This window comes from Mus pahari, chromosome 3, assembly GCF_900095145.1.
Source record: "Mus pahari chromosome 3, PAHARI_EIJ_v1.1, whole genome shotgun sequence".
Lineage (NCBI taxonomy): Eukaryota > Metazoa > Chordata > Mammalia > Rodentia > Muridae > Mus > Mus pahari.
In genome coordinates, this window is record NC_034592.1 from 10,198,518 (window position 1) to 10,214,276 (window position 15,759).

Genomic DNA, 15,759 nt, shown 5'->3' on the forward strand with positions numbered 1-15,759 from the left:
ATGAAAGGAAATGAGAGTATCCCATGGTATCTCAGGGGCCAGAGGGCATGCAAGTCCATAGCAAAGAGGGAGGAAGGGAAGGAGGGGGGGGAGAGACAGAGAGACAGAGAGAGAGAGACAGAGAGACAGAGGGAGAGGGAGAGGGGCAGGCAGGCAGGCAGGCAAATTTTAAAACATAACATACTCCAGGTAAAGATTACATTACTGTATTAGTATTCTTTTGTACTGCTGCAGTGTTGAAGAACTATATGTAGAGTCTGTGTATCTGTGTATTTAGGACAAGCTTTTGTACACAAATACATAGAAGTAGAGACAAAATCAGGGATTGCATTCTATACTCAGTTCACTGACTTTATATAGGCCTAGCCCTTTACTTGCATTATATATAAAACTGTATCCAGAGCTCAAATTAACTGGGGTGTGCTTTCACACTTATTTCCCGCCTATACCTTTGAACCAAGAGTGTGTGAGAAAGACAAGAAGGAAATACCCCTAACTTCTTTTATGAGGAAAGATCAGTAACACTCCATTTCTATAAGAGTATACAGTAATAAAAATGGTTAGATCTGCTGGGGGTGTGTAGTTCAGTAATAGAGTGTTTGTTTCTTGCATGTGAGGACTCAAATCTCAGCAACACACTACACACGTGGGCACATGTGCAGAGAGAGAGAGAGAGAGAGAGAAAGAGAGAGAGAGAGAGAGAACACATAAAGGACAAGAGGGAACAACATAAACCTTTCATTAGCCTTCTGAAAAATAAGTTGGCAATACTAAGAACTTTGACAAATTTGAAATATTTTGATTCAATAGTATTATATTACAATCTGTAAATCTGTACTAAAGGCACTTGATGGTTAATAATTGGTTGTCAACCTGATAGGATTTAGGGTCACCTAGGAGTCAAGCCAATGGGCAGGCTTAAGAGGAATGTCTAGTAGATTAATTGATCTAGGACTTTGAATAAAAAAGAGGAACTGAGAAGAGCACTGGTGTTCATTGCACTCTGCTTTCTAACTTCACGTCCACTGTGACCCGTAGCCACATGCTCCTGCTGCTATGATAGTCCTGGTGTGATGGACTTCCTCTTGACTGGAGGCCCAGATCAAACCTACCTTCCTTCAGTCTGTCACTCCCTCCTTCCTTCCCTCCCTCCCTCCCTTTCTTTCTTTTTTCCTTCCTTCTTTTCTTCCTTTCTTTCTTTTCTTTTTCCTTCCTTCCTTCCTTCCTTCCTTCCTTCCTTCCTTCCTTCCTTCCTTCCTTCCTTCCTTTCTTTTTTTGAGACAGGGCCTTTCTTGGCTGTCCTGGAACTCATTCTGTACATCAGGCCGGCCTCAAACTTATATAAATCTGCCTGCCTCTGCCTCCTAAATTCTGGGATTAAAGGTGCATGCCATTACTGCTTTGCTAAAGCTTTCATTTCTTAATTTGCTTTGACTAGGTATGTTCAGCAACCAGGAAAGTAACTAACACAGGAGTCAACAAAAATTTAGAGATGGATTAATATACAAATTCATTGCAACATTATTTATATTATCAAAAATTACGTTTGAAGCCTGAGAGATGGTAAAATTTCTTGCTACATACACCTGATGGTTCAGTCCCTGGATCCCACAGTGGAGCAAAAGAGTGATTTTTTGATAGTTGTCCTAGGACTTTCGTATGTGCCATCGCACACAAACATCACACACACAATTTTAAAATAATTTTAGTTTTTTTTTTGTTTGTTTGTTTTGTTCTGTTTTTTTGAGATGAGTTCTTCCTGTATAGCTGTGGCTGTCCTTGATCTCTACATAGACTAGACTGGCCTTGCACTCATAGAGATCTGCCTGTCTTTGACTCCCAAGTTCTGAGATTAAAGGAGTGCAGTACCACACCCAGTCTTTTTTTTTTTTTTAGGATTTATTTGCAGGACAGTGCACACCTTTAATCCCAGTACTTGGGAGGCAGAGGCAGGTGTATCTCTGAGTTCGAGGCCAGCCTCGTCTACAGAGTGAGTTTCAGGATAGCCAGGGCTACACAGTGAAACCCTGTCTTGAAAAACAAACAAACAAACAATCAAACAAACCCCCCAAAACAAAAAACCTGGATTTATTTATTTATTTTGAGTGCTCTATCTGCATGTACACCTGCATGCCAGAGAGGGCATCAGATCCTATTGGAGATAGTCGTGAGCTACCATGTGGTTGCTGGAAATTGAACTCAGGACCTTCGGAAGAGCAGTCAATGCTCTTACCCACTGAGCCATCTCGCCAGCCCACATCTGGTCTTAAAATAATTGTTTTCTGTGTTTTTTTGTTTTTTTTTTTTTTCTGACAGAGTCTCATGTGTGCTAGGCTAGCCTTGACCTCTTTATGTAGCCCAGGGTACCTTGAACATCTCCTTTTCCTGCATCTACCTCCCAAGCATGTGCCACTCCCTGCACCTTCTTGTGTATTAGCAGAATTTTATATAATTTCTAGTCTGGTGTGCAGAATGGTTGAATCAATTACTTCATTGTTTATATTAAGGAATTTATGTAATTATATAAGTGTTTTTGGAGTAAGAGTCAATGGTGGAGATAAATGCTTATAATATGATGTAAATAGTAAATAATTATGTAGGATAAAGCCAAGTTTTAAATCAGTGCATATGAAAAAATAAGTGGTAATATAGGAAAATCTTAGTAGATATTTTAATATGTATAAGGGGTATGCAGTTTATAATTAGAAATCCCTTTTATGTGTTAGCAATATATTGAAACCAAGAAGGAAAGTTTTGTTATTTAATATAACTTTTATTACTTTAAAACAACAATTAAGGCTTTTTAGTTTAAATGTTTTATTTGCAGTAATGAGCATTTACATTTGAAAAAAATTTATTTTGTGTGTATGAATATTTGCCTGTATGTATAGTGCACCATGTGCATGGCTGGTGCCCACATTGTTCAGAAGAGAGTGTTAGGTTCTTTGGAACTGGAATTACAAATGGTTTTACGCTACCATGCAGGTGCTAGAGCTAAACCCAGGTTTCTCTGCAAGAGCAACAACAAGTGCTCGAAACTGCTGGGCCATCTCTCTAGCCACAGTAAAGATTTTTTTTTTTTCTTTTTTTAACATGTACTCTGAACATGTATTATCCTTCTGAATTGTATAAACATGGTCATATATTAGTAAATTGTGTACAGTATTCCTCTAATAGAGAATAGATGTTTAAATATTGATTTTTTTAATGCTAATAGTTTATTTTATGTACTTATTCATTGCTTTTATTTTACTTTGTACATTTATTTACATATGAAGGAATTAACAAGGAAAGTGAATAATAGACTATTTCAATTTGAAAAAGAAACCTTTATTTTTAGCTAACTTACTTTACTCTCTTAAAGTAGGGCATAGAATGCCATATTTGAGCGAAGGAACCAAGGGTCAGCAAGTAGGAAGTGGAGGTGATGGAGAACGCTGGGGCTCAGACCGGGGATCTAGAGGCAGCCTCAACGAGCAGATCGCTCTTGTGCTCATTAGACTACAGGAGGACATGCAGAACGTCCTCCAGAGACTTCATAAACTGGAAACACTAACTGCTTCGCAGGTAAGTTAACTGAATTTATCTCATTGTTAGCTTATGTTTTTTGATTCTATAAAACAGTTTAAAATCTGTCTCCATCAGATTTGCATAAATACATCTTTATATTCAGATTTGCATAAATACATGTTTTCACAAATAAAAATTTTTGTTAATAATAAAATCACCTAGTTTTGAACATATTGTTTAAGAAGAGACTGACCTAAAAGATGGGTGCCATTTCCATTAATAGAAGAATTTTTAGAGTGTGAGGTTGAGCATTTGAGAGGGCTAGAGAGTGTAGTTAAATGGCCTAGCTTTTACAGGTCCCTGGGTTCAATCTGCAGCGCCAAAGAGAATAAAACCTCAGCACATTGGAGTGACAGATTGGATACTTGGTATTAGAAGAAAAATTTTTGCTAAACACTTAAGTGTAAAGAACTAATTAGAAAAGAACAAATTCTTTTCTAATACATAATAGTTATCATTAAAGAGTCATTTTTAGCCTTGCGTGGGAGGCAGCCTGGTTTTCATAGACAGTTCCTGGACAGCCAGGGCTATGTAGAGAGAGACTGTCTCAGAAAAAAAAAAGTAATTTTTGTATAGTAACCATTTTCTATTTGTATTGTGCTGGCTAGAGGCAAGATATTAATTGCTAATTATTTAGGGTAAGTTACTTTTATTATAAAAATATTTAAAACTAGACACCAGAGATCAATATAGAGTGATAGATTGATCTTTACTATCTTTTGGCGCTCTAAGATTTAAGGATGTTAAACCCTTGAGGTTGCTGAGAATGAAAAATCAGAGTGAGTCTCTGATTCTTCTGCCTTCTCTTTTTCTTCTGTTCGTCTTGTCCAATTCTGATATAATTGCTTTGCTTTGTCTTGTATTTTGTTATATTTTATTATTATCCCTTAGAAGCCTGTTATCTTCTGTTTTTTTTTTTAATTAGATATTTTCTTTATTTACATTTTAAATGTTATCCCCTTTCCTCATTTCCCCTCTGAAAATCCCCTATCCCATCCTCCCTCCCCCTGCTCACCAACCCACCCACTTCTGCTTCCCTGTCCTGGCAGTCTCCTATGCTGTGGCATCAAGCCTTCACAGCACCAAGGGCCTTTCCTCCCATTGATATCCAACAAGGCCATTCTCTGCTACATATGTGGCTGGAGCCATGGGTCCCTCCATGTGTACTCTTTGATTGGTGGTGGTTTAGTCCCTGGGAGCTCTGGGGGTACTGGTTAGTTCATGGGGCTGCAAACACCTTCAGCTCCTTGGGTCCTTTCGCTAGCTCCTTTATCTGGGATCCTGCGCTCAGTCCAGTGGTTAGCTGTGAGCATCTACCTCTGTATTTGTCAGGCTCTGGCAGAGCCTCTCAGGAGACATCTATATCAGGCTCCTGTCAGCAAGCACTTGTTGGCATCCACAATAGTGTCTGGGTTTAGTAAATGTATGTGGGATGAATCCCCAGGTGGGGCAGTCTCTGGATGATAGCCTGTTCTCTTTTAATGAAACAGAAAGGAGTGGATCTGAGGGGATGGGAGGTGGAAAGGAGCTGGTAGGAGTGGAGGGAGGGGAAATTGTAATTAAGATATATTATGTTAGAAAAGAATTTATTTTCAATGAAAGGGAATACTGAATGCTGGAAAACAAAGTACAGTAGAGACTGAGGGTGTAACTTGGTGCTAGCATATTCTAGGCCCTGGATCCAAACCCTAGATCACAAAAAAGAAAAAGACACTATATGTAGTCACTTATAAAACACAAGAAAAACACAGATATCCTAGATTGTTGAACTTTTTCTTATACAAATTGATATTCTTCTAATGAATAAACCTGATATAGGTGCCAGAAACTGAACTCAGTGCTTCTGGAAGAGCAAGTGCTCTTAAGCACTGAGCCATCTCTCAGGCCCACAACATTTTTTCTTTCTTTTTCTTTTTTCTTGGAGGGGGGTAGTTTTGATACAGGATTTCTTTGTGTAGCTTTGGCTGTCCTGGAATTACCACTGTAGACTATATGGAACTCATAGGGATGTACCTGCCTCTGTCTCCCAAGTGCTGGGATTAAAGGCTTTTCCCACTATGCTTTAAGCTGTAGCCCAGGTTGTCCTCAAACTTGTGATCTTCCTGTCTATGCTTCTTCAGCACCACCATGGCTTTCTTTCATTTTAAAAATAGCTACTGAATCCAATTAGTGCTTTCCATATACACAAGGGCAGGAAGCCATCAACAAAACATGAATACTTACTATTCACCACATCCTTAAAGAGCAACCCTCCCCGCAGCAATCTGTAAAGTGGGGATCCATCAGCACCTCTCCCATACATGCTAAAATTTTGGCTGTCTTAATCTTATCCAGGCGTTGAGCATGTAACAGCTTGTTGGTATGAGTTCATGAGTACAACAGTCAAATCTTTAAGACAGTAGTTCATAGCATTTTTCCGTATCCTCTTGCGCTCTTTTACTCAGACCCTTAAGGCTAAGGGTTGATACAGATGTGCCACTTAGGGCTGAGTCATCCTCAATGCTTGAGAGTTGTGAGCGTCGGAACCTCACCATAGAGGAAATTTCTCTAGCTAAGATTAGGACTGGCACTAATCTATGTACAAAGCAAATATTTAGAAGTCATTTGGATATGTCCATCTAGTAAAACAACAATACTATGTTTCTCCCTAGGTCTGTGACCTTCCCAGCTATGGGCTTTGGGCCAGGTTTATAGTATCAGATATAATTAACTTCCTGTGTCACAGGCCTCAAATAGATTTAGGAAGTGTTTGGTTCCTTGGCAGTTATGCCACTATTACACCAGAGGTTACATCTTCCTGTCATGACAGTATCGTATATGCAGGGTCCAGGGTTGATGCCTTTTCTCCCTCAGTGGCTGGTATAGCATACGCTGGGAGTCTGAAAGCCAGCCAGCAGGGAATAACTTTCAGTTTCAGACCATCCTACAGCCAAAGTGTCTTCTCTTCAATGATCTCAATGATCATTCTTTTTCTCTAAAATCATAGTAAATGGAGAAAGTAGAATAATGTTTTTTTTTTTTTAAAGATTTTATTTATTTCTTTTATGTAAGTACAGTGCAGCTGTCTTCAGACACCCCAGAAGAGGGAGTCAGATCTTGTTATGGATGGTTGTGAGCCACCATGTGGTTGCTGGGATTTGAACTCGGGACCTTTGGAAGAGCAGTTGGGTGCTCTTACCCACTGAGCCATCTCACCAGCCCAGAATAATGTTTTTAATACATAATCTAAGAGAACTTGTCTTTGAAATGAGAGCTAAATTGAAATCTCAATTTCCCAAATTAGTTGAAATTTTTTGCTTAATTTAGATTATATCTCATAGTGATATGGAATATAGTTTCTTGTAAGTACATATTGTGGGTTCTCAGAGACAGCATGAGAATTGCTTATAGTCATTTGATTAATATTGAGGCTGCTGCTGCACGATGAGTGCACACCTTTAATCCCAGCACTTGGGAGGCAGAGGCAGGCGGATTTCTGAGTTCAAGGCCAACCTGGTCTACAGAGTGAGGACAGCCAGGGTTACACAGAGAAACCCTGTCTCGAAAAACAAAAACAAACAAACAAACAAAAAAGTATAAATATATGAAATTATATATACATATAAAAAATGAAAATGTGGAAAGATTAAATAAATAATTTTAAAAGGAATTTAGAAATAGTGTCTCATATATCCCCTGATGACCTCAGTGTAGTCAAGGATGACCTTAAACATCTGATCCTCCAGTCTTTATCTCTGAGCTCAGGGATTACAGGTGAACCAGCTCTTGGTTTATGTGGTTCTGGGAATTAAGTGATTTGTACATTTTTAAGAACTTTACTAATTGAACTATATCTTGAATATTGATTTGAAGTTTTATTTTTATAATTTCATATAATTTTAAGTATATAAACAATATAAGTTATTTGCATACCTCACAGGTTTAGGGACCACACTGGCCCTACAACTCCCAATGTAACTGAACATGAACTTCTGATTCTCTTTGCCTCCACCTTTCCAATACTGAGACTACAGACATGAGCCACCCTGTCGTACATCCATCCCCTACCCCCAGCAGATGTGGTCAGTGTAGGCTTTAGTGTAATCAAAATTCAGCACAAAATGAGAGAACAAGAAAACAATTTTTTCTTATTTAAAAAAATTGGAACTAGAAAAATGTTACATGGGGATATTGCTGTAGCTTAGCTGGTAGAATGCTTGCCTAGCATGCATGAAACCTTGGGGTTTGATTGCCAATACTGCATTAAATCAGGTGTGTGTGTGTGTGTGTGTGTGTGTGTGTGTGTGTGTGGTGTCAACAGCACAAGGAGGTAGCGAGGATTAGAAGTTCACATTGAGTTATATTGGGAGTTGTAGGGCCAGCCTGGGTTAGAGACCTGTCTTAAAATAGACACAAATAAAAAAATCCAAAATTACACATTTTTTTTTCATTCTGTCAAAGCTTTTACTTTTTGTTTGTATTTCAAGGCGAAATTATCTTTGCAGACAAGTAATCAACCCTCCTCACAGGTAAGAGTTTTAAATAAATTATAAGACATTTACATTTTATGAGATACTTAAGTCATTAAATATGAAATCTACCCATTAGAGCGTTGAAGCTAGAAATATATTTGGAGTTGTGGCCTCTTTGGCTTTTGCCCATTTTTTCCCTTGAGAGTGTTTTACTGTATTTTGGAATAAACTTACTTCCTATAGTAAAAACACTGGCTGTTTACTTAAGTCTTAGACCTAAGTCTGCTTACTGAGCACAGACTAACCTATCAGAGGGGAGGTTTCTTCCTAGTTTTATTTGTTTGAATTATATATTAAGACTATCTTTAAGTTTTATTTGCTTGAATTATATATTAAGACTGTCTTTAAGTTTTATTTGTTTGAATTATATTAAGAATTTCTTTAAGTTTCTCCATGTGGTATTTAAGAGATGAATGACAAGCTTATTTTTTTTCTCAGAGACCAGCTTGGTGGCCCTTTGAGATGTCCCCTGGTGCATTAGCTTTTGCTATTACATGGCCTTTTATTGCTCAGTGGTTGGCGCATTTGTATTATCAAAGAAGGAGAAGGTAATACTCTAGTTTTCTACTTGAAATAGTGCATGCAGTCTTATAACTTACAGTAGACATAATTTGCAGTGGTAATTAAAGAGATAGGTCCATTTTATAGATGAATTGTCATTGTGAATATCTGCTGACCCTGACACCAAAACTACCTTGGAAAAGATATCTGTGCATTTTTAGGTACTTGTAAGAGATAAAACTTTTTTCACTCAAATATGTGATGGATTTGTAACACCTTTAATTTATGTAACATGACAATGACTATATGCTTTTTAAGTTTTATGACTAATGAAAATATCATGCTTTTAAAGGCTGTTTATTTAGAAATAGCTTTAATAGAATTTCAGAAGCAGGCCGGGCGTGGTGGCGCACGCCTTTAATCCCAGCACTTGGGAGGCAGAGGCAGGTGGATTTCTGAGTTCGAGGCCAGCCTGGTCTACAAAGTGAGTTCCAGGACAGCCAGGGCTACACAGAGAAACCCTGTCTCAAAAAACCAAAAAAAAAAAAAAAAGAATTTCAGAAGCAGCAGTCATTGTCTTGGTAGCACTTGTCCCTTTATAATTTCTTCATATGTGTGCTCTTTGAAGATACAGACATTAACTTAAATCACTTCTACAATATGTGTATTTTGCGTGAGTTTCACCCCTTCCTTTTTTTTTTTTTTTTTTTTTGGTTTTCCAAAACAGGGTTTCTCTGTGTAACAGCCCTGGCTGTCTTGGAATGCACTTCACCTTCACAGAGATCCACCTGTTTCTGCTGGGAGTAAAGGCATGGACCACCATACCCTGCTCAAACCCACTTTTTATTTTTAATTTTATTTGGGGGTATATTAGGTGCAGAGCCTCAGGGACTCATATAGGCAAACAGTCTACCATTGCGATGTACCTTCTAGCCTCCCCCAAGCTTCTTTTCATGTTTCTTTTGTAGAAAGCAGCAGTTAGGGTTATGGAGATAGTGCAGTTGCACAGCAAGCATCAGTTCAATTTTCAGTACTACAGAACAGAGCTGGGCATGGCTGCACGTTTGTAATACCAATGGTAAGGAGGCAGATACAGGCCCATCAGGGACCAGCCAACCTGGCCTACTTGAGTTTCACCGCCCCCTTTAAAATAATGGTCCTCAATCCTCCTAATGCCATGACCTTTTATACAGTTCCTCCCAACCATAACATTATTTTTGTTGCTACTTCATAACTGTACTTTTTTTTTTGGTTTTTCAAGACAGGGTTTCTCTGTGAAGCCCTGGCTGTCCTGGAACTCACTTTGTAGACCAGGCTGGCTTCGAACTCAGAAATCCNCCTGCCTCTGTCTCCCAAGTGCTGGGATTAAAGGCATGCGCCACCACGCCCAAATATCTGAAATTTTTGATGGATTTAAGGTGACTCCTGTGAAAGGGTTAGTTGAGCCTAAAAGGCTTTGCGACCCACAGGTTGAGAAACACTGTTCTAAACCATGGATAGCCACTAAGGCAGCAGTTCTCAATCTGCCACAGCATTAGGAAGGTCGAGAGAAGGAGTATCTAAAAATGATACCTGAAGTTGATCTTTGGCTTCTATATACAACTGGCATACAGTCATGCACCTACACACACATGAACACATACACACATGCAACTCCCCTCCAAACACATGCACATACAGAAAATATAGAAAATGAAACTAGTTGAGAAGTTTGACATAGAACAATAAAAATTTTTTATTTAAGATTGAAGCGCTTATCACATTGTGAAGGGTTAAAAAACAAGTGACATATCCAGACATGATAATCCATGCCTGTAATTTCAGAATTTGTGGGGTGGGCACAGGAGGAGCAGGAGTGCCAGGTGAGCCAGCTACATAAGGAAGAAAAATAGTTTTAGTAGTTAATAGAAAATTGGGCTTTTTTGTTTATTCTTTGTGTTCTTCCATTTTTGAGCTTGAGTTTCAGTCTTAGCCTAGGCTTGCTTGAGCGCAGGCTAGCTATGAATTTGTAGTAGCCTTAGCCTCCCAAGTGCTGGGATTATAGGCCTGTCCTACCAGATTCCTTTGAAAACTGGAGTAGTTCAGTAATTCATTTGCCTTAGTACATCACTGCTAGCACCAGTCTAGTAAAGGAGGCTTACTGTTTCTTCTAAGTGTCCCTTTAATTGTTCAGAGATAAATAATAATAAAGTTTTCTGCCTTATTGAGTTTTTCCATGTTAAACTATCTTTCCAATGCAGATTGTTCAGTACAGTGTGTTTTAGTGAGGTATGTTTAAACACATTTTGTGTATGTATGTGGCAGATGATCCTAGGAGGGAGGCAGAACTAAATTTGATAAGGAAATGACTTGTATGCCTGAGGGGATTTGGGTACCTTAACCTGGCATTATTTTTTCTTTTATTGAAAATAGATTTTTTATACATTATATACCGATTATAGTTTCCCCTCCTTCTAATCCTCCCATTTCCTCTCAACCTCCCCTCCCTTACGGATCTACTCCCTTTCTGCCTCTCATTAGAAAAGAACAGGTTTTTTTTTTTTAAGAGATTATACCCAAACAGGATAAAATGAAATATAAATGAAGCAAAAAAAATGATCATATTGAGGTTGACATGGCAACTCAACAGGAGGAAGAGTCCCTAAAGCAGACACAAGAGTCAGAGACATACTCATTGTCAGTCAGGAGTCCCATAGAAAAGCTAAGTGAAAGCACCAGAGGCCCTGGTGCAGACCCATGCAGACCCTGTGCTTGCTGCTTCAGTCTGTGAGCTCATTTTGCTTAGTTGATTCAAAGGGCTTTTTTCTTCTGGTGACCCCTGTCCCTTGTAGCTCTTCTTCCACAGCATTCCTTGAGGTCTGAGAGGAGGGGTTGATGGAAACTTCCAATATAGTCTCTCCAAATTATGTCTGGCTGTAGGTCTTTGCATCTGTTCCCATCTGTTGCCAGAGGGAAGCCTCTCTGATGATGACTAGATAAGGCACTGAACTATTAGTGTAACTGAATTATTGGGAATTGTTATATTGATTTTTCCCCCTTGTAGACGAGTTGTAGTATGTGGCTTTAACCTAGGCTTCTGAGCTAACTAGTCTCTTTGGTTGCCCAATCAGAGTCAAGTCAGGGGTGAATTCTTTCTTAAGGAGTAGGCCTTAGATCAAATTGGACTTTGCTTACCTATTCCCATTTGTCCTACCATTTCTCTAGACCCTTAAGCCCCAAATAGGGAATAGATTTTTTTTTTTTTTTTTGAGATAGGGTTTCTCTGTGTAACCTTGGCTGTCCTGGAACTCACTTTGTAGGCCAGGCTGGCCTTGAACTCAGAAATCTGCCTGCCTCTGCCTCCCAAGTGCTGGGATTAAAGGCGTGCGCCACCACACCCCACGGGGACAGATCTAAACTGAGAATTCTCAATAGAGGAAAATCAAATGAATGAGAAACAAATAAATGTTCAAAGTCCTTAGCCATCTCAGAATTGCAAATCAAAACTACTTTTGAGATTCTATTTACACTTGACAAAATAGCTAAGATCAGGGATATAAGTGGCAGCTCATGTTGGCAAGAATATGGAGCAAGGAGAACACTCCTCCATTGCTGGTGGGAGTGCAAACTTGTATAGTCATTTGTAGACACTTAGTGCTATGAACTTGCTTCTTAGAACCACTTTCACTGTATCCTGTAAGTTTGTTATGTTGTGCCTTTATTATTATTGAATTCTATAAAGTAAAATTCTTTTTTTCCTGTCTTGACCCTTTTTTTTAATTGAATAGAGAGTTGTTCAGTTTCAATGAGTTTGTAAGCTTTCTGTTATTTCTATTGTTGACATCCAGCTGGAGTTATTTCAGTTAATTTTCTTGTACCTGTTGAGGCTTGTTTTATGTCTGAGTGTGTGGTTAGTTTTGGAGGTAGTTCTGTGAGGTGTCGAGAAGCTAGTCTTTTGTGCTTGGCTGAAATGATCTGTAAATATCTGTTAGGCCCATTTGGTTTATAACACGTTAGCTCCAGTATTTCCATTAGTTTAGTAGTTCTGTTAAGTATGTATGACCTGCTGACCATTGATGAAAGTTAGCTATTGAAGTCTCCTAATATAAGTGTGTGAGTCAATATGTGATTTTAAGATATAGTGGTTTTCTTTTGTTATTTTCTGTTTGTTTTTACAAACGTGAATGCCCTTATATTTGCAGCATAGATATTAAGAATTGAAACGTCATCTTGTGTGAGTTTCTGCCTGCAATAACACTCATTTCAGTCTGGGTCTATCCTGAAAGGCAGGGCTGGGCTGAAAGGAAATAGACGGGGAGAGGAACAGGGCCAGGACAAAAGGTGTTCTGATCGAAGTCCAAAGTTTAATGAAAAGAGCTCAGCTTATACAGCGCGGGGAAAACCCCCAGTCCCCAGCCCCAGTCTTTGAAGGCAAAGATGAGTGTCCGTAGGCGGGTCCACAGGATGTTTTCTCTGGAATATCAACCGGTCTTCTCAGCAGGCGATGGAGACACTTTGAAGGACAGTGACAGTAGAGCAGCTCTGGCAGATCCGAAGATTATCACCGGTGGTTCTTAGCGACTGCAGGGGGCTGGAGAGATGGCTCAGTGGTTAAGAGCACTGATTGTTCTTCCGAAGGTCCTGAGTTCAAATCCCAGCAACCACATGGCTCACAACCATCAGTAATGAAATCTGATGCCCTCTTCTGGTACATCTGAAGACAGCGATTAGTATAAACAGTAAGACAAGCTTGGCAGATCTGAAGATTACCACCGCAGGTGGTCTAGTGGTAACAGAGAGCTGGGAGACCCCAACAATCTTGGATTTTTCTTTTGATGAGTATTTAGTGTCCTCTCCCATCTCTTATTAGTTTTGGCTTGAAGTCTTTTGGTAGATATTAAAGTGGCTACCCCACTTTTTTCTTTGGTCTGTTTGCTTTGAACATCTTTTTCCAACCCTTTACTCAGAAGTAATGTCTATCATTGATGTTAAGGTGTGTTTCTTATATATAGCAGAAGGATGGATCTGCATTCATTTTGTTAGTCTGTGTCTCTTTTCATTTGAGACCATTAACACTGAGAGATATCAATGATTAATGATTGTTGATACTTGTTATTTTGTTGTTGGTGTGTTTCCCTTCTTTTGATTTCGCTAGTATGCAATTACTTATTTCCTGTGTAGTTAACCTCCTTAGGTTGGAATTTTCCTTCTAGCACCTTGTGTAAGGCTTGATTTACATTAGATATTGTCTAAATATGGCTTTATCATGTAATATCTTTTTTTCTTCTTCTATGGCTATTGGAAGTTTTGCTGGCAATAGTAGTCTAAGCTGACATCTGTGGTCACTTAGAGTCTACAGTACAAGTGTCCAGCACAATTGAGAAGTCAGGTGTAATTTTAATAGGTTTGCCTTTAGATGTTACTTGGTCTTTTTTTTCCCCCTTGCAGCTTTTAATATTCTTTCTTTGCCCTGTGTATTTAGTGTTTTGATTATTATGTGGTGAGGAAACTTTCTTTTCTGATTCAGTCTGTTTGGTTCTTTGAATGTTTCTTGGGCCTTCATTGACATTTTTAAGTTAGGAAAAAATTCTTAGGATTTTGTTGGAAACATTTTCTGGGCCTTTAAGCTAGGTTTCCTTTCTTTTACCTATTCATGTTATTCTTAGGTTTGCTCTTGTTTATTTATTGAGACAGGGTTTCTCTGTGTAGCCCTGGCTGTCCTGGAGCTCACTTTGTAGACCAGGCTGGCCTCAGAAATCGGCCTGCTTCTGCCTCCCAAGTGCTGGGATCAAAGGCATGTGCCACCACTGCCTGGCAGATTTGTTCTATTTAGTGTCCCAGATTTCCTGGATGTTTTGTGTCAGGAGTTTTTAGATACAACAGTTTCTTTGGTTGATATATCCATTTTTTTTTTAAAGATTTATTTATTTATTATATGTAAGTACACTGTAGCTATCTTCAGACACTCCAGAAGAGAGCCTCAGGTCTTGTTAAGGATGGTTATGAGCCACCATGTGGTTGCTGGGATTTGAACTCTGGACCTTCCGAAGAGCAGTCGGGTGCTCTTACCCACTGAACCATCTCACCAGCCCCCATTTCTTCTATAGTATCTTTAAAGCTGGAGATTCTTCTATTGATGAAGCTTGCCTCTGCAGTTCCTGTTTGAATTCTTAAATTTTTCATTTCCAGAATTTCCTCAGTTTGTGCTTTGTTCATTGCTTCTAATTCTATTTTTGGATCTTGACGAGTTCTATTCATTTCCTTCAACTGTTGGTATTTTCTTGGCTTTCTTTAAGGGATTCATTGATTTCCTTCAACTGTGTGTATTTTCATGGGTTTCTGCTACACCTTTGCAAACAGCTTTCTTCAGAACCACCTACTTGTCTTTGTCAGGCATTTCAATTTTGTTCTTGATGCAGAGATCCTCTGTTGCTTAAAACCTGAACTGAGCTAGGAGCCTGCTTTATTTAGTCTCTGAATCCCTGATCCAGTACATGAAAATAAGTCTGGACAACTGTTTCATAGTTTGATTTTTTTCATAAAATTATGAATTAAGACCCCTAAGTATTAACTATATACCAGCCAGTTAGAAAAGTATGAAAATTAGAAGGTAAAAGGAAAGATATAAATTGAAATTATTTATTAGAAACTGCTTGAGGGCTATTATAGCTTGGCATACAGCATATACTTAGCACATGAAAAGTCTTAGGCTTAGCTCTAGACCAGCAGTAGTAAATGAATAAATACATTTGATAATCTGACTGCCTGCAATTACATCTTTTCCCCCCAAGTTAAGTCACATGAAGTAACCTTAAGTCATTTGTAGTTTTACAGTTTTATTATGAGTTTGAATGCTGTGTTTTGTCCATGAAATTCTTTGGTATGATTGTGCTTCATATTCAGGTTACATTTATACTTACAGGAAATTGGTTTTTACTTTCTTTTTAAAGAAAACTAAATTGAAGAAATGGACTTTTACTCAAGAAGACTGCTGGGCCAAGATGACCTAAGAGATGGACTGGAAATGAAGTGGAATTCACAAGAAAATCTCAGTTCTGATGATTACATTTCTTTTTTGTCCAGTAGTTTGGTTTATATACATAAATATTCTTTGCACTACACAAATGGTAACATTTTAAAGACTAATTGATGATACTTGAAAAATCAATGTCAACTAGATTTTAAGTAGCATCCATAG

The 15,759-nt window shown here is 38.6% G+C and overlaps 1 protein-coding gene across 6 annotated transcripts in view; it reads left to right on the plus strand.

The window, feature by feature from the left end:
• Window positions 1–15,753, plus strand: part of Acbd5 (acyl-CoA binding domain containing 5) — a 43,392-nt gene extending 27,639 nt beyond the window's left edge. For 4 of the 6 annotated variants that reach the window (XM_029536857.1, XM_029536858.1, XM_029536855.1 and 1 more), the window contains 4 exons: window positions 3,365–3,567; window positions 8,037–8,078; window positions 8,520–8,629; window positions 15,512–15,753. In XM_029536857.1, coding sequence (XP_029392717.1) covers window positions 3,365–3,567; window positions 8,037–8,078; window positions 8,520–8,629; window positions 15,512–15,524 — 368 coding nt within the window. In that variant the 3' untranslated portion in view covers window positions 15,525–15,753. The remainder of the gene's footprint in view (window positions 1–3,364; window positions 3,568–8,036; window positions 8,079–8,519; window positions 8,630–15,511) is intronic. The other 2 variants (XM_029536856.1, XM_029536853.1) reach the window with 1 other exon arrangement.
• The last annotated feature ends 6 nt before the right edge of the window (window positions 15,754–15,759 follow it).